General features: G+C 38.0%; 1 protein-coding gene across 13 annotated transcripts in view; it reads left to right on the top strand.

The window, feature by feature from the left end:
* The window catches only part of MROH1 (maestro heat like repeat family member 1), a 207,750-nt gene that overhangs the window by 24,559 nt on the left and 163,977 nt on the right, over positions 1-19,214 (top strand). For 7 of the 13 annotated variants that reach the window (XM_056820706.1, XM_056820700.1, XM_056820703.1 and 4 more), the window contains 2 exons: positions 3,081-3,532; positions 14,552-14,697. In XM_056820706.1, the coding sequence (XP_056676684.1) occupies positions 3,505-3,532; positions 14,552-14,697 (174 nt within the window). In that variant the 5' untranslated portion in view covers positions 3,081-3,504. Of the gene's footprint in view, positions 1-1,889; positions 1,922-3,080; positions 3,533-14,551; positions 14,698-19,214 lie in introns of all 13 variants that reach the window. The other 6 variants (XM_056820705.1, XM_016432035.2, XM_007488756.3 and 3 more) reach the window with 1 other exon arrangement.

The raw sequence follows: 19,214 nt of genomic DNA on the forward strand, positions 1-19,214 counted from the left end.
TCTACTTCCTCCTTCTCTCTTACTTTGTAATGTGACTCCTTAATTACACAGCTGAAATTACTCTCCAAAGTTACCAGTATCTCCTGATTGCCGAATCTGAAGGCTTTTCGCTCCTAGTCTTCATCCTTCTTGACTTCTTTGCTGCCTTTGACACTGTTGACTGGCAGGGTCCTCCCAGACACTTTCTCCTCTCTGGGTTAATGCTGGCACTTCTCTCCACAGTGAATTTTTACTCACTTCTCCCCATGTCTGGAATTTATCTTCTTCCTCATTTTAAATTTCCTGACCTCCCTGTCTTCCTTCAAGTCTTAGCTACACTGCTGCCCTCTGCAAGAAGGAACCCCTTAATGCAAGTGTCTTCTTTTTATTTGAGCTCTAATTTGTCCTGTATCTATGAATACATGGTTGGTGGTTGTCTTCCCCATTAGACTGTGAGCTCCTTAAGAGCAGAGACTATTCCCCCCACCCCCCACTCCCACCCCTTTCCTTGTATAGCCAGTCCTTAGCATATTACCTGGCACTTAGTGGGCACTAAATAAGTGCTTATTGACTTGACTTGGTTTTCCTCAGGTTGCTTTGCTGACTCATTATCTGTATCACACCCCTTAATTGTGGTATTTTCCAAGGCTCTTTTCTGGGCCTCTTCTTTCTTTCTCCCTATACTTTATCTCTTGATTAGCTCCATTATATTCTGTAAATGCCTTTTTTGAATATAGTTGTTTGCATGTTTTCTCTCTTTTAAGACTATGAACTTCTTGAGAACAAGAATTTTTTTTTTTTGGAAGCAAAACCTGTACATTTATTCAGAGAGGGATAGTTATACTAAAGAGAAAACATGAGGGTGGGAATCAGTGATTCAAATACTCATTTCCAGAAAAACCACTTTGTCAGACATAAATGTTCTCTTAATAATGAGATATCTTTTAAAACGTAGAAATGGATCAACATAAAGGCAACAGTATATGCAAAAGAATCAAAGAATCAAGGCCTGAGAATACTGATTTTATGTATTTATTCAGACACTCACTGGGATCATCCGAGTCCTCTGGGTGAAAAATGATAGTTAAAAATGAAAAATTTTCATCAAATTTGATTTTTTAAAAAGACTTTATTCATACACATTTTCTTATCTGCAATGTAATCTACAATTCATCTTCTATGGCCATTATAATTTCTACTTGGTCCAAACTATCCAAGCCCAAGCCTTTCATGAAGTGGGAAGATACTGAGAGCTTTTCTGGATCAATCTTATATAATTTCGAGACATAGAGGACGCAATCCTTAATGCTCTTCAGTGTCAGAGGGGGCATGTTGCTATATTGGTGTCCAAACTGTAGTAATATCCTTGAAACTGGCATGTATGCAGGGGCTGCCATGCATGGAGCGGAGTAGCTAGATCAAGGTGAGTTCAGGGGCCCGAGGGTGGGACAGCAGTGCCAAAGCCACAGGCCAGTGGCAGACACAGGCAGAGAGAATGCAGGCCACCATGTCTATGCTGACCCCAGAACAAGAATTTTTTACACTACCTTCTTTGAAAACTTTGATTTCTCCCTTACCTGCCAAAGCTCTTCTTTTCTAACTACTCTGTATTTGTTTTGTATATGTCCTGCATATATTCTTTATATGCTTACATATATGTGTGTTGTTTTCCTCTGATAGATTGTAACCTCCTTGAATGTAGAGATTAACAAAAAAAATGTTATTCCCAGTGCACATAGCAGGCATTTAATAAATGCTTATTGATTGATTCATAAAGTGCTTTATGAAGCATAAAGTACTATGGATATTTTAAACTTGTTACTGGTTTTACTGCCACTACTTAGTTCTGTCCTACTAGAATAGAATAATCTGAGAGTTAGTTTTGATAAAATGTTCTTTTACCCATATAGATGAAGCCCAGGAAATCACTTCAGGATTAAAGGTAACCAACTGTCCCCTCTACTATACCATTGTTCTCCTAATGGAGATATCTTTAAGAGTCAAGTGAATGGCTTCAATATTCACTCTTTTCTATCAAGTTCTTGTCTTGGGAGACTAGGCAATACTATTTCAAACTTCAAAGCCACGTTCTAAATTGTTATATACCTGGGACAGCTAGGTGGCTCAGTGGATAAAGAGTTAGGCAGAAGGTCCTGGATTCAAATTTGGCCTTAGACACTTCTTAGCTGTGTGACCCTGGGCAAGTTACTTAACCCCTATTGCCTAGCCCCTGCCACTCTTCTGCCTTAGAGCCAATACACAATATTGATTCTAAGACAGAAGGTAAGGGTTTTTTTAAAAAAAATTGTTATATGCTAATTCCCACCACTTACCCCAGTGCCCTCCTGTAACCTTAAATTGTATAAGCAGCTAGGGAAAGGAATAAAAATAATTGTGAAGGGTAGTCCAAGAGGTTTATATAAGAGGGCAAGAGTAGTTCCAATTTTTGGCTTTAGTGACTGGTCTCCATTGGGTAGGGAGGACAAGTTGTATATAATAGTAGCTAATATTTATATAGCACTTACTATGTGCTAGGCACCATGCTAAATACTTTATAATTATTATGTCATTTGATCCCCACAACAACCTTGGGAAATAGGTGCTATTATCTCCATTTTAAAGATGATGAAATCGAAGCACACAGCAATAAAATGATGCGTAGGATCACATAGCTAGTAAATGTCTGAGGCTAGATTTGAACTCAGATCCTCCTTACTTTTGGGCCAGTGTTCTATTCGCTGCTCCAGAAACTTTCAACTTTGGTTAGGGAGGGCCTATTGACAAACCCATCTTCACATTCTCCTTTCCTGAATCACTGATTTTGTTCTTATAATAGGGTGGTACCTCTAACATCTTACTCACCAACCTGAGGTTACCAATTTTCTTTGGCCTTCCCCTATGAGGGTAGGTGGTGTGGTGTGGTGTGTCTTCTCTTCCCTTCCCCCCTTTGAGTAGAAAGGAAACATTTCTATTTGAGAAGATTGTTCTCCATGTGGTCTTGCTTTGTCAACCTAGGGAGGAGGGATTTTATACATTATGTAGAAAAGTTAAACAGTAATAAATATACAAAAATGTTGAATCTGTTCATTTTTTCTTTGCAGGCCATAAAGGGAGAAAGATGCTCTAGAGAATGATATATCAAACATGTTAACTCCTGGACTGAAGTCTACAAAGAAACTCAACATTGAAGTGATGATGGAATAGCTTATTTATTATTTGCCAACAGAAACTATCAGAAGTTCAGAAACAGAAAATATTAAGCAAATGTGGATTGCTAACAGCTGGAAAATCAGAGAAGTTCATTTATACTTAATGGATGGCTTATAATCTTCTCTTTCATGGTTAAATTCAGTATAGAAATTTCAACATAAAATTTATTTTTTTCCAGTAGTTTTTGTAGTACAAAGAAAATCACTTGTTAAAAGCTGAGCTATGGTGTCGACACTTAGGAATTAAAATCTAGTTCTTTCTGGTGTTCCAGGCTTGAGAAGAAACCCATTTTTTGTTTTGGAGAAACTCCAGACTATGAAAATGACAGAATCAAATGTGAAAAGTAAGTGTGTCTAAATGTGGTCATGCTTGTACTTATTTTTGTGCCTGCTTAAACATTATAGAATACAGAATTCTAGAGCAGGGGTCCCCAAACTTTTTACACAGGGGACCAGTTCACTGTCCCTCAGACCATTGGAGGGCCAGACTATTAAAAAAACTGAACAAATCTGTATACTGCTGACTAGGATAGCAGAGGCTACAGCACTGGCTGTGATGTGCCTGTCACACCTTGCACAGGCCCATCACCACCACCACTGTACTGGGCAGCAATATACACAGTGCAGAATCCCCTCCCCCAGATTGCTGCTCACCATGCTGACATCTTCCATGGTTCAGCCACATAATCCTTTGCGCGGTGCCTCATTCTCCTTCAGTTACTCTCAGAACAAGGTGCCACGCAAAAGATTATGTCATTGGAAGTAGTACTGTACGCGAGTGATGCCTCGCTTTGCGGTGCTGCCACACACAGTGCTCCTGTCACTGACCACCAGTGAAAGAGGTGCCCCTTCTGGAAGTGCAGTGGGGGGTGGATAAATGGCCTCAGGGAGCCACATGTGGCCCACAGGCCATAGTTTGGGGACCCCCTGCTCTAGAGAATCTTAGAGATCCAGACTTGGAGGTTAAGTGACAAGGTTTCAGAATGGTAGTTTTAAGATTGAACTAGGTCTTTTCTTAGTGTTCTCTTTTTTACCAAACTTTAAGAATCAGTCAGTGACTTTCTTAGGTATGCCACCTGTATGCCCTGTTCTTGAGGCTAGGCATTAGATTAGTTACTTGGTGTAGAAAATAAAGAATAAGATATATTTCTTGCTTTCAAAGGGTAAACTGGCAAAAGTTGGAATTATATTTAGGTGGAGTGAAGAGCAACCTTTAAGGTTGTTTTTGGTCTCTCTTATCCACATTCCCAACATTTCACATTGTTTGCACAACCTCAGTTTCGAATAAGATGTGGAGAGTTTTTGTGACAGGAGACATGGGTTCCTATACTATTCTTCAGGAAATGAAGAATGTTTTCCTTTTCACTGGGATATTAGACCATAGTCTTAGTGGTGTTTCTTGGAACAACAAACTCTGAATGAAGAATAGCTGGCTAATTAGAGTTAATACCTATTAACATTGAGTTCCCTGCTCACTCTATCTTTCTTGACAAATCTGTAGCCCCAGGCATCTTCTTGCATTTTCTTTATGATATGATTGGATGTAGGATAGTGGAGAATTGGTAGACTAATTTTCTGTAAACTCTTTTTTTTTCCCCCTGTCATCTTTTTTCTACCTCCTACCTCCCCTTTTTTGAAGGGTCTAGTTTATGAACAAAGTAGAGGTTGTGTATTGGAATCTTTGTTCACCTCTATTCCTTTTTTCCTTTTTTTTTAAAAGAATTAAACAAGTATTTATTGAATGATTGCCTTTTGTCAAGCAATTTTGAATACAAAGTCAAAAATCAAAAATAAAAATTCCTGCCCTGAGTTTACATCTATGGAGGAAATAACATGTTCTAGAAAAATTAAATACAAAATAGATACAAAGTAAATAAAAAGTAACTTCCTGGGGAGGGTATTAGCCTTTCTTTTCTACATTCCTCTCCTATTTCTTGCCAACTGGCAGATCAGTATCTTTTTTTATTTTTTGGTTACATTTTGAGTTCTGAGTTGACTCCTTCCCTCCCTCCCAACCCCACATTAGAGAAAGCTAACATTTCATGTAGCTGTATATATGGAACCATACAATAAATACTTCCATATATCAGTTCTTTCTCAAGAGGGGGATAGCATTTTCCTTTATAAGTCCTTAGTTGGTTTGAATGATTATATTACTCAAAATAGCTTAGTCATTCACAGTTACTCTTTGAACAATATTCCTGTTTTTGTATTCAGTGTTTTCTTAGTTCTGCTTCATTCTATATTATTTCATGCAAGTGTTTCCATGTGTTTTCTAAAACCAACCTTCTTACAGCACGATAATATTCCATCATAATCATATACCATTGCTCATTCAGCCATTCTCCAAGTGATGGGCATCCCCTCATTTTCTAGTTCTTTACTACCACAGTATCTTTGCCATAACTGATGACAGATTTTAACAATAGCTGAAATCCCTGGGGAGTAAGTGGGGCTAACGAACCGCCAACCCAGGAAAAGAATACTAGACTCATAGATTCTGAGTATTTTGACTGGGCTGTCATGCCTTGAGGAAGCATAATGAATAGTGTGGTCTAATGGGAATCCTTTCTACAGGAGAGTAACCAATGCTATCCCAACAGCCAGTTTAATTATCCCACTTCATGAGTATTCTTTCTTTGGTGAGTTTATTGGAATGATGATCCTGTGTCCAAGGGGCACCTCGGCCAGGCTGGTTCCCCTTGACTTTTTCTAGCCTATGAATTAGGGTTACCTGATTGGGGTGTGGGTAGAGTACCATCGAGGATGGGACTTAGTAACAATAGCAGGCTGGGGGTATATAAAATCAGCTTTGAAGTGTTGCTTATAGTTTTAGTAGAGGTCTAGAGTTGAAAAATAGCACCAAACTTAGTAAGTGACCAATACCTTGGTACCATCTATTTCAATGGAGAGTACAGACAGTTCTTGTTTTACATAAGTGGATTGTTCAAGAGACCTCTACATTAAGGGATTTTTACTTAATGCAAATTTGCTGATGGATATAGGGAAGGAGGTAGGGAGGCAGGAAAGAGGCTGTGCGCCTTAGGGATAGAGGGGGCTGGCACACAGTTCAAGGACATGAGAGGGCTAGGTGGTGAGCGAAATCTGAAATAATTGAGGAAACAAAGGTTTTAGCTTCTGAACATACTGATTTATTAAGCATTATATGCCAATTGTATAACAAATAGGAACTAGGCCTCCCCAGCTTGGTACTTGTAAGAGTTTAAATTTAGGTTTTATGCTAAATATGAGAGTTATAAAGTAATATTATGGTTGCAGATTTTAAAATATTATAGCTTAAGTCAAAATGACTTTTAGCAGCTTTTATTTACAAAGAGGAGGAAAGAGTGAAAATGTAAATGTGGATAAAGAGACAAATTCCTAAGAAGTCTACCAAGACTGGATTTCCTGGTAATCGTCAGCCAGAAGTCCTTGTGGTATCTTTAGCCCGGGTTCCACTAATGCAGCCTACTCCAAAGCCTAGGTAGGAATCTCAGTCACTCACCCAGCAATCTGATGCAGGATCCAGGGGAAAAGTCTCTGTCAAGCCAGGAAAGGAATCTCAGGAACCAATCTCTTTAAATGCCAGGAAGGGAATGAATGCTACACTATGCTGGTCTCTTCTTTTATGTTTCTTTTTCCATATCACTTCCTGTCACTCCCCCTTCTTCACAAAAACCAATGGCAGCCTTTCAATTTGCCTAGTACTCACCCAAGAGGCGGGGGAGGGCAGTGGCCTTTGAAGGTGTGAATTTACTCTAGTAAGTGACTCGTGAATCCTCATAGTTTCTGGTTAGTAGGGGTACTTTAAGTTCTTGAATTGATTAGCTAAAAATAGACAGGGGGAAAATTAATCCTTTCTTCACACACTGGACCCCAAATACAGGGGGAAAACAGATTTTTATGCATTAAAAGTAAACAATGAACATGCTATAAACTAGGATACAAGATTAGGTAATCTGATTTCTAATTGAAGGAAAAACTAGGGGCTTTCCAAGTTGGGAAGGAGAAAGTCAACAGGTACAATTTGCTGAAATCAGAAAAAGAGGTGTCCTACTCCCTGAAGTGTCTATTTTAATCAAAGGATCAAGGAAACAATAACTGATAGACCAATATGGGGTCAGTTCTCAGATAAGATACACAGGTTTCTTGAAATGTATCATTGCAAGAAAACTCCTTTCATCAATCTTTGGCTCTCACTGGATTTATGGTTAGCAAAACCTAGGTCCTCAGTTAAATATCTCTAAGCAACAGGTAGAGGTGGTCCAGCTGCTCAACCATGCAGGATTAGGGGGTCTCAAGCCAAGCCCTCAATTAGTGGCAGAATTTATACCATGTCTTTTATTCTGCATTCATTTGGAGGGTTTTTGTTTTTGTTCTTTTGGTGGGATGGTGAGAGACTGCAGAATGCCAAGCTGCTGAACAGTAATGTTAACAAGTGTATTTTTTTGGAATGAGGATTTCTTTCAGGATTTTTTATCAAAAGTCAGATTTGTATAATGTGAATTTATGTGAAGTTAGAACTGTCTCTATGCTATTTGTCAGCCTTTCTGGGTGTTTAATGTTTGGGGTTTTTCTTTCTCTATGTTAGTGTGTGAAAAGATGTAGTTTAGGGATTTGCTTTTAAATTCTATGAATCATTATTAATGCCTATAATTAATGCCTACTACTACATCAATTAAGATGAAGACCAAAACCAAGAGAACAAATTTTGAATGACCTAGTAACTCTGATTAGTATAATACTACAATTCCAGAGGACCGATGATTCAACATACTAGCCATCTTTTGATGAGACAGATGAAAGATTTAAGAGGGCAGACATATATGTGTATATTTTGCATATATATATTTGGGGGGGGGAGAGCACTAAACTATAGCTCCTTGTACTGGGCACTGTGCTAAACAATTTTTATGCCATTTACAATTTACAGTTATTTCTATTATGCCCTTTACAATTATTAGCCATTTGATCCTCACAAAAACTTTGGAAAGTTAGATGTTATTACTATCCCTGTTTTACAGATTAGGAAACTGAGACATGTGGTGTTTAATGACTTATCCAGGGTCACACAGCTAGCAAGCATCTGAGGCCAGATTTGAACTTGGGTTTTCTTGATTTCAGGGCCAGCACTTTATCTACTGTTATAAATATAACATGTTATATATAAAGAGAATGTTATATATAATTACAAAATATAAAATAAAAATATTTTAATAATATATAATAAAAAGAAAAGAAAATCAATTACATGTCAAACAAAATAGATTTCCATATTAACTATGTACAAAGGGAAAAATATATGTATATCACATATACATACACATATCATATGTAATATATTACAATATAAATAATTTTTTTAATATGTCATGAAATTGATGATTTGTTATATGATATTCCTTTTGAACATGGCCATCATAGACATTTGTTTTGTTGGCCTATGTGTTGGTAAGTGGTTTTATTTTTCTTTTGTTCTCAAATAGGGGAGTGGGATTTTTGCTGATTGAAAAAAAGGAAAAAAAATCTATTCATATTCCTTCTTCAATGATTAATAGACTCCTCCTGGTCAAATTCTTCCTATCCCAATGATACCCAAATGATAGCCCCTGAAGGCTATCATTTAAATCCCTTTCTCCATCCCCAGTTGCCCATTCCTCTAACCTCTCTCCTAAAACATCATACTCTAATACTACCCAACCCTTCCACTGTGCTCTCAGTAATGTCTGTTTCATAGACAACAAACTTGCTTCCATCTCAGATCTTTTCCTTTCCCTTTACTTCCATCTGTTGGCTCTGTGAGACCTGGCTCCCCTTTATGAAACACATCCTCTATGGCCAACTTTTCTGGTACTGGCTACATTTTCCCTTGGCTCACTAGTTGAAGTTGAGGAGTTGGAATACTTCTTGCTCTCCATTGCCACTTTTGGGTTCTCTCTCTCTGCCCCCAGCATTCAGTAATCTCTTGTCCTTTTAGGTTTACTCAGCTGATATCTACCACCCAATCAAAATTCTGGTAGGTTGTGTCGACTGACACTCCCTCTCCTTTCTCAGTGAATTCAATGCTTGGCTTAAGGTTTTCCTCTCCTTCCTATGTTCATATTAGAGGACTTCAACAAACATATTGATACTTTCTTTTTTTGTTTGTTTTTTTGTTTATTTTTGTTTATTTTTTTAATTTTATAATATTTTATTTGATCGTTTCCAAGCATTATTCATTAAAGACAAAGACCATTTTCTTTTCCTCCCCACCCCCACCCCCAGTAGCCGACGCATGATTCCACTGGGTATCACATATGTCTTGATTCGAACCCATTGCCATGTTGTTAGTATTTGCATTAGAGTGTTCATTTAGAGTCTCTCCTCTGTCATGTCCCCTCAACCGCACTCGGTGTTTCTACTCCCATAGTTTATCCTTTGCTTATGAATAGTGTTTTTTCTCTTAGATCCCTGCAGATTGTTCAGGGACATTACACTGCCCCTTATGGAGAAGTCCATTACGTTCGATTGTACCACAGTGTATTAGTCTCTGTGTACAATGTTCTCCTGGTTCTGCTCCTCTTGCTCTGCATCACTTCCTGGAGGTTGTTCCAGTCTCCATGGAATTCCTCCACTTTATTATTCCTTTTAGCACAATAGTATTCCATCACCAACATATACCACAGTTTGCTCAGCCATTCCCCAATTGATGGGCATCCCCTCGTTTTCCAATTTTTGGCCAAAACAAAGAGTGCAGCAATGAATATTTTTGTATAAGTCTTTTTGTCCATTATCTCTTTGGGGTACAGACCCAGCAGTGCTATGGCTGGATCAAATGGTAGATATTCTTTTGTCGCCCTTTGGGCATAGTTCCAAATTGCCCTCCAGAATGGTTGGATCAGTTCACAACTCCACTAGCAATGAATTAATGTCCCCACTTTGCCACATCCCCTCCAGCATTCATTACTTTCCTTTGCTGTCATGTTAGCCAATCTGCTAGGTATGAGGTGATACCTCAGAGTTGTTTTGATTTGCATCTCTCTGATTATAAGAGATGTAGAGCACTTCTTCATGTGCTTATTAATAGTTTTGATTTCTTTATCTGAGAACTGCCTATCCATGTCCCTTGCCCATTTATCAATTGAAGAATGGCTTGATTTTTTGTACAATTGATCTAGCTCTTTATAAATTTGAGTAATTAAACCTTTATCAGAGGTTTCTATGAAGATTTTTTCCCAATTTGTTGTTTCTCTTCTGATTTTAGTTACATTGGTTTTGTTTGTACTAAAGCTTTTTAATTTGATGTAGTCAAAATTATTTATTTTACATTTTGTAATTCTTTCTATGTCTTGCTTGGTTTTAAAGTCTTTGCCCTCCCAAAGGTCTGACGTGTATACTATTCTGTGTTTACCCAATTTACTTATGGTTTCCTTCTTTATGTTTAAGTCATTCACCCATTTTGAATTTATCTTGGTGTAGGGTGTGAGGTGTTGATCCAAACCTAATCTCTCCCACACTGTCTTCCAGTTTTCCCAGCAGTTTTTATCGAATAGTGGATTTTTGTCCCAAAAGCTGGGATCTTTGGATTTATTTTATACTGTCTTGCTGAGGTCGCTTTCCCCCAGTCTATTCCACTGATCTTCCTTTCTGTCTCTTAGCCAGTACCAAATTGTTTTGATGACTGCTGCTTTGTAATATAGTTTAAGGTCTGGGACTGCAAGGCCTCCATCATATGTGTTTTTTTTCATTATTTCCCTGGATATCCTTGATCTTTTGTTCTTCCAGATGAATTTTGTTATGGTTTTTTCTAAATCAGTAAAAAAAATTTTTGGGAGTTCAATGGGTATGGCACTAAATAGATAAATGAGTTTGGGTAGGATGGTCATTTTTATTATATTGGCTCATCCTACCCATGAGCAGTTAATGTTCTTTCAATTATTCAAGTCTAGTTTTAGTTGTGTGGAGAGTGTTTTGTAGTTGTGTTCATATAGTTCCTGTGTTTGTCTCGGCAGATAGATTCCTAGGTATTTTATTTTGGCTAAGGTGATTTTGAATGGGATTTCTCTTTCTAGTTCTTGCTGCTGAGCTGTGTTGGAGATATATAGAAAAGCTGATGACTTATGTGGGTTTATTTTGTATCCTGCAACTTTGCTAAAGTTGTTGATTATTTCAATTAGCTTTTTGGTTGAATCTCTAGGATTCTTTAAGTAGACCATCATGTCATCTGCAAAGAGTGATAACTTGGTCTCCTCCTTGCCTATTTTGATGCCTTCAATTTCTTTTTCTTCTCTAATTGCTACTGCTAGTGTTTCTAGAACAATGTAGAATAGTAGAGGTGATAATGGGCATCCTTGTTTCACTCCTGATTTTATTGGGAATGCATCTAGTTTATCCCCATTGCCGTGGGGCTCTGAGATTGCCTCTGCTGCCTCGGACTCGGCGCTCTGGGTTGGGGGGGGGATGGGTCCTAGGACCTTCCTTCTGCCTGCCCCTTAGGTCCGAGTGGTCTCGGGTTCTGGCTTTTGGGGGGGGGGGGCGTACCTTTTGATCCAGGTCCAGGTCCAGGAGGAGGACTCCCGGGGTCTATGCTGTTGATCGTTTTGAATTTCGGTGTCCTAGGAGCATTCGGTTTGAGATCGGTAAGGAAGGGTTTCAGGAGATCTGAACTTTAGCTTTCTCTAAGCTGCCATCTTGACCGGAAGCCCTCATATTGATACTTTCTGAAGCACCTTAACCTCCCACTTTCTCAACCTTTGTCATTTTCCATGACACATTCCTCCATCCACCTCAGCTACCCCTATACACAGATGGTCATATCCTCGATCTTATCAATACCACAAAGGCTCCACTTCTATGTTCATGAATTCTGAAATTCTCTTATCTGATCAAGTTGATTGTCATTTACCTTTCCCTCTTTATCCATACCATGTCCTCCAGTCTCGTGACCCTTTAGTTCTCTCCTAGCTCATTAGCTATGCTCTCTGCCCCACCTTGACCTCTTGGTGAAACAGTTTAACTTTTTACAATCTGACTTCTGATCTCATCATTCAACTGAAACTACTCTCTTGAAGGTAGTCTTTTCTTTGTCATATCTAGTGACCTTTTATTAATGCTCATCCTTCTTGGGGCAGCAAACTGGCTCACTGTATAGAGTGCCAGGTCTGGAATGGGGAATACTTGGGTTCAAATTTGGCTTCAGACGTATCCTAGCTGGGTGATCCTGGGCAAGGCACTTTACCCTGTTTGCCTCGCCCTTGCCCATTTGTCTTAGAGTTGTTACTAAGACAGAAATGAAAGATTAAAAAAAAATACTCATCTTTTGTAAGCTCTTTGCAGCCTTTGATAGTGTTAATTGCCCTCATCTTCAGATAGTTTTGTGACACTATTGTCTTCTGGTTCTCTTCATAATTATGTGATCACTCCTCAGTTTCAATTGTTAGACTTTAATTCAGGTTATACCTGCTAACCACAGATATCCCATAGGACTTCTCTTGGACCTACTAGTTTCCCACTTTGCTGTTTTACTTGGTGATCTCATTGGCTCCCATGGATTCAGTGCTCATCCCTATAGTGATGTTTTTCAAATTCACTTATCCAGTTTTTGATTGTTTGCTGACTTTCAATCTCATGTCTCCAACTGCCTATTAGATATTGTAGACAATTAATATTGAACTTGGAAATAGTTTTTCCTTTTAGCACCTCCCTCAAGGAAAGGCTGAAATATCCTGATTCTGAGGTCAGATGGAGACAGTTTTTCTCCTAAGCTTTGAAACTGGGTTGGGTCCTCCCTTTTTTTTTTTTGTTTAGATCTTAAAAGGATAATCAGATGAAGCAAGGTGAATCCTGATTTAAGAGTGTTGGGAAGTAGTCACGTGTTGGGGAGGAAAGGGTGTATTGGCTCCTCCTGATATCTGTCTCTTCCTATGATGAAGTAATGGAGGTCTCTAAGTCCACCTCTTTAGTGGCTGTTTGGCAATCAGATGTCTTGGGATGTCCAGGAGTGGTAAGGTCACATATTGACCTTCACAGAAGGATCTCACACTCTTTGACCCCTCTCTTTTACCTTGCTCTTTGGCACTTGTTTGGATCATGGAGGCAATTCAAATTGTCTTGAATAGTTGATTGATAAATTAACTTATTGCCTCTCAAAAAAGTTCAGTTGTTAAATATTTTGAACTGGACCTCCTGTAGACATCTTAAACTCATCATAGTCCAAGCTGAACTCATTGTCTTTCTCACAAATTCTCATTTCCAAACTTTCCTATTCCTGTCAAGGGTACTAACATCTCCTCAGTCTTTCAGACTATAACCTAGTTGTTAATCTTGATTCTTCACTTTCATCCTCATCTTTCCCAGATATGATCTATTGCCAAGGTCTGTTGATTTTACCTTTGTAACATTTCTACTCTATGCTTCCTTCTCTGCTCTGACATTACTATCATCCTGCTATAGGCTCTTCATTACCTCACATGTGAACTCATAGTTTGATGGTCTCCTGCTACAAGTTTTTCTTTACTCCAGTCCATCCTCCACTCAACTGTCAAATTGATTTTCCTGAAGCTCAGGGCTAACCCCTCCAACTTCCTCTTCAGTGAACTCCAGTTATTCCCTATCACCTCTATCTAATATAAAATCCTCTTTTTCACATTCAGAGCCCTAGTAACCTGCCCGCCTCCTGTCACCCTGGATGTTTCTAGTCTTCTTACTCTTTATTCTAGTGATACTGGCCTCTTTGCTGTTCCTTGAAGACATTCCCATCCTGGGCATTTCACTGGCTATTCCACATGCCCAGAATTCTTCCCCTTCTCATCTCCACCTAACATCCTTCCTGGAGTGTAATATTGTTTCACATAGACAGGAAATACCTTGAGAAGTCAGTAAGAAGGGGACCATGATGGAAGGAATTATTGTGACAGGCTTTCATGAAGGGGCTGAGGAAATTTTAGATTGGTAGAATAAAGGGAAGAAGTCATTTTGGGTAACAGCATGAGCAAAGGTATAGAGGCTGAAATGAACATAGTGTGGAAGGGCTTCCTTGATTATAGCAGAAATTTGGTAATAGTATTGGGAGATAAGCTGAACTAGGTTGTATGGATTAGATTGTGGGACAATTCATATGCTTAAATGGGGCATTTTGTCACAAGGAGCCAGAACCATCCAGAAGACTGACATATTGAAAAAATCCATTAGGAAGTTTAGTGACAGCTATGTATAAGAAGGCAGGGAGAAGCAGAAGCAACTGTCGTATCCAAAACATGACTTAAGAGTCTTGGTTTAATATGGCTTTGGGGATGGAAAGAAAATTTGAGGGCAAAATGTCTGATGCATACAACTTTATGTTCCTGGATCCATAAAGTGTGTTTGTTACTTTCTCTTTTTTTCAGGGCTTGCCACGACACTGTTAGGTGCAATCACAGACAAGGACCCTTTAGTGCAAGAGCAACTTTGCAATTCTTTGTGTTATCTTGGAGAATCAAAAGCTGAAGAAACTCTTAATGCCTGTGATGAGTATCTCCGGCAGCATGAGAAGGTAATGTAGCTTTTAGCTTGTGGTATTATGTGGTGTGTGATCAAGGAACTGGTTTTAGGGGTAACGGATAACTTCCAGCCTCGTCTCTCTGAGGTAATGGTGGGGCTCACAGGTGACTTGAAGGTACAGTTTGGACATGTGAGCTCAAAAAGGTTTACCAATGTTGTGCTATAATACTCGGTAATGAGGGTTTGTAACATTTGATATGAAGTAATAAGTTCTAGTACAAGGTTAAAATAAAAAAATTTAATCCTCCAGAACTATCTTTCTACTTCTGGGAGGGGTTATGTCAAAGTAACCTTTCTTGGCCATAATACAGGCCAACTGAACCTGTAGTTGGCATAAATTTTCACAGGCTCAAACAACATTTTGACATGCGTAGTTTATTTTCCTCTTGATGTCATCAGGACAGCTGTCCATTCACCTTTCCAAATAAGCACAGCTTATTTCTTATAGCTTCCCTAGATAACTACATAGACCTGAAGTTTTTATTCCTCCAGCAGAAGCACTTAATCTTGTTAGTTGCTATAATATTCTAATTAACTATGGCTAGCATGCTATTATAATTATTCACAGTGTATATATATATATTTATATACAGTTAATGTAATAACTGGGTTTAACTTGTTCTAAAAATCATAATTTCAGTTATCTAGTTAATTGATTACATGTAATCACTTGGTTTATGATCAATAATATAAAAGCAATATAAAACAATTTCCCTTTCCAAAGACATTTCCCTCTCAGTGCTGCCTCATTGACTTTCCAGAAAGTTGGTTATGTGTTCCTTTCTCTTGGTGAGGCAGCTGCTGCTCTCTGTGTATATTTATTTTCTCTATAGTTAATGTCTTGTTCTGCAAGTTTCCTACTTGATTGCTCTCAATTCACTGAGCCACCTAGCTACCCCCTCTCCATATGATTCTTATATCTGCATATTTAGCATTAGTCTTTCTACTAAACTTTGGTTATGCCTCATCATCTGCCTTTTGGACATATCAGACCTTTTGTTCTGGAGGTATCTCAAACTCAATCTGTCTAAAACAGAACTCAGTATCTTTCCTCTCAAACTCTCTTCTTTTAAACTTCACTTTCATTGTATCAACTCCACTGCCAAGTTAGGTCTTTTCTGCCTTCACATTTTTTATATACATTCCCTTCTCTCCATTAATAAATCTAGAACTCTAGTTTAGCCTTTATCACTTCTCATCTGTACTACTCTAGTTAGTCTTCTAAATTGGGCGTCCTACCTCATCTTTCCCCACTCCAAACCATCTGATTCATTCAACTGTCAAGGATTTTTCTCAAACATAGGTATGACCCTATTATTTTTTCTGCTCAAGGAGTTCTATTTGCTTCCTATTACTTCAAGGATCAAATATATTCCTCCCTTAGGCATTTAAAGCTCTTCATTTCTTGACCCCTTCCTACCTTTCCAGCCATCTTACTCCCCTATCCAGCCAAATAGGCTTTTTTACAGTTTTTTAAAAATGTGACATTCCATCTTTCATCTCTGTGCCTTTGTACTGGTGGTCTCCCAGTATTCCTAGAATGCATTGCCTTTTCACCTTTCCCTCCTTGTTTCACTTGCTTCCTTTAAGATTCAGCTTAAACCTCACCTTCTTACAGAACTTTCTTGGTTCCCTAGGCAGCCTACTAATGTCTCTCTCACAGAACTACTTTTATCTATTGATGCCTTTTTTTTTAAAATCACAGTCATTTCTGGGTATAACAGATGAAACCTTCTCACCTCCCCACCTCTCCTCCCCATCAAGTTGAACTTTTTCTAGTAACAGACTTGTCCAGGGTCACTTGGTGTTTTCTTGCTTTTCTACAAAGAGGCATTCAGAGATTGTCTTTTTGTTAGTCAGATTTTCATTTATGTTATTATAGTTATTGCATATATTGTTCTTGGTGGCTGTCTTGGAGGTATATCATAGTGTGTCCAGCCACTTCCCAGTTAAGGAGCAGTGTCACATTGTTTTCAATTCTTTGCTAGCATAAAAGTTGTTTTGGCATGTCTCAGGTTTTTGTCTTTAACCTTGGGGAATGAGTAGTGGATATGAAGTTTAGTCACTTTTCTTGTATGGTTTCAAATTATTGTCCTGAACAGCTAAAGCTGTGAATTAGCCAAAACCCTGAATAGTAATTTGGAATTATGAAAAAAGTTTTTATTGAAAAAAATATTTTCACATTTTTTTTGTTGGCCTTGTTTAGTTGGGTCTTTGCTTTAACATCTGCTTCTTGATGTGTTATGTGGTGATACTAATTAATCATGTTTTTTCATCCTTTTCTGTAGGATTTTATAATGCAATTTATCTCCAAAACCAGTATTATGCAGGGCTTCCTTGTCTTTAATGCATAGCAAGGATATCAAGTATTTTCAGGCTAAATTGGTTTCTAGGTTCTTTTTTGACTCCCTGTTTAGCAGTTGATTTCTGTTCATTAAACTTTTAAAAGTTATGTGTATTTGCATTATTGCTCATTTTTCTTATTTCCCATTTTTCATAATCAACAATTTGTTTTAATAGGTTGGATTAAACCTATTTCAGTTTAGTATATTTCATCATATATTTTCTAGTTTTCTATTAGTAATTAATAATAATAGAAATAGCTAACATTTAGCTAGTGCTATAATGTTTAAAGAATGTTTATATACATCATTTGATTCTCATGATAATCCTGTAAGGTAGGTGATATTATTTTCCCTATTTTACAGTTTAGGAAATTGAGGCTGAGAGAGGTTAAGTGATTTGCTTAGGGTCACACAGCTAGTAAGTTGGTTAATAAATAAAAATTTATTAAATAACTGCTATATGCCAGCCTCTGGGCTAAGTGCTGGAAACTGTCTAAGGCTGAATTTGAATTTTGGTTTTCCTGCCTCCTAAGTCCAGCATTCTGATCTTTGTGTAAACAGATTTGTAGTCTGACAGACATTATATTTAGTAATATCGCTTAGCTGTATTGTTATCATTATCTTCATTATTAATAAATCACTTCTTGCCTGTTAAAATAATACTTTCATTTTTGTGATGTTAATTGGTGCTTGCCATCTTCAGTGCCTCTTAATTTTTTAAAAAGTTTTTGTGATGTATCAGCATAGGAAACTATGTAATTTGTAAATCTTTGTCCCTATTTCTTGCTATGCAACTATATTTTCCAACATGTTATTTTGTTGTCCTCCCCAATGCCCACTTTTGCATTTAAGTTACCAATAGCCAAATATTTGTGGATTTAATTTGGAGGGTCTTTCATAGACTAATTTTTCATAGACTATATCTAATGCCTTATCATTAGTGTAGTTTATTTCTCAGTGGTGTCATACTTTACATACTAGCTTCCTATGTGTGACACCTGACCCTGACATACTTGTGGCATTTGACTGCAAAAGCACAAGTTAGCTCATGCACTTAAAACTCATGTTCTAGGACCGTGTTGGCAAACCCATGGCATACATGCTAGAGGACCTTCTCTCTTCCCAGCACCTGAAGAAATTTTTCAAATGCCCTGCCCCTCTGCCCAGCCACCCAAAGTGAGCATTTCTCCCTCTGCTATCTGTGGTAAAGAGGAGGTGGAGGGGGGTACTCACTGGCTTGAGGATGTAGTTTGGGCACGAAATCTCTAAAAGGTTCACCATCACTGATTTAGGATAATAGTAAGCCATTGTATTAATTTTCCAGTAAGAGAATGTAATTATCCAAGTTGCTCTCCTGGAAGCTTACCCATCTAGGAGCTATGAGAAATTTTTTCTTTCATGAATATTTGTATGCTTCTAGAGATTGCAGCATCTCATTGTCCACGAGAGGGCACTTAGCATGTAGCCACATCAACTGGCTTCCCTATTAACAGGACTGAGCATCCATGGTAGTGCTAAGCAGTTTATACCCAGACTTGCTGGGTTTGCAATTATCTACGACAGCAGTCTCCAAACTTTTTTTGATTGTGCACCCTAATAGTAAACAAAATTTTGAATACATACCCTCAATAAATGTGTAGTCAATTATTCATTAATTTTACATATGTATATAGCTATTCTAGTAATTATGCACATTATAAAAATTACATAAAAACTAAAAATTAACAAACAGTGACCTCTAAAGATGATCCTGAAGTTGATCCTGGAGCAAATAGGAAGTCATTGGAGTTTTATTGAGTAGGGAAGTGATTGTTTGGATTTGATTTTGGGGAAAATCATTTTGGCAGTTTTGTGAAGGACCGATTGGATAAAGGGAGACATTTGGATCAGGGACACCATTTAGGGAGTTACTGTAATAGGTCTTGAATTAGCTCATGTGAGTAGAAAGAGACAAGTTTGAGAGCTCCTGAGCTAGTAGAAGTGACAAAATTTGGGAACTAATTAGATATGTAGGATGGGGGTGAGAGGTGGTGATTCAAGGATAAGGCCAGAACTGAATGATTAGAAGGGTATTGATGAAGAAATGGAAAGTTTGAAAGAGACGTGGATTTGAGGGTAAACATAGTGAGTTTTGTTGTGTATTGCTTTTTCTTTACTGCCAAAT

The sequence above is a fragment of the Monodelphis domestica genome, chromosome 3 (assembly GCF_027887165.1).
Source record: "Monodelphis domestica isolate mMonDom1 chromosome 3, mMonDom1.pri, whole genome shotgun sequence".
Taxonomy (NCBI): Eukaryota; Metazoa; Chordata; class Mammalia; order Didelphimorphia; family Didelphidae; genus Monodelphis; species Monodelphis domestica.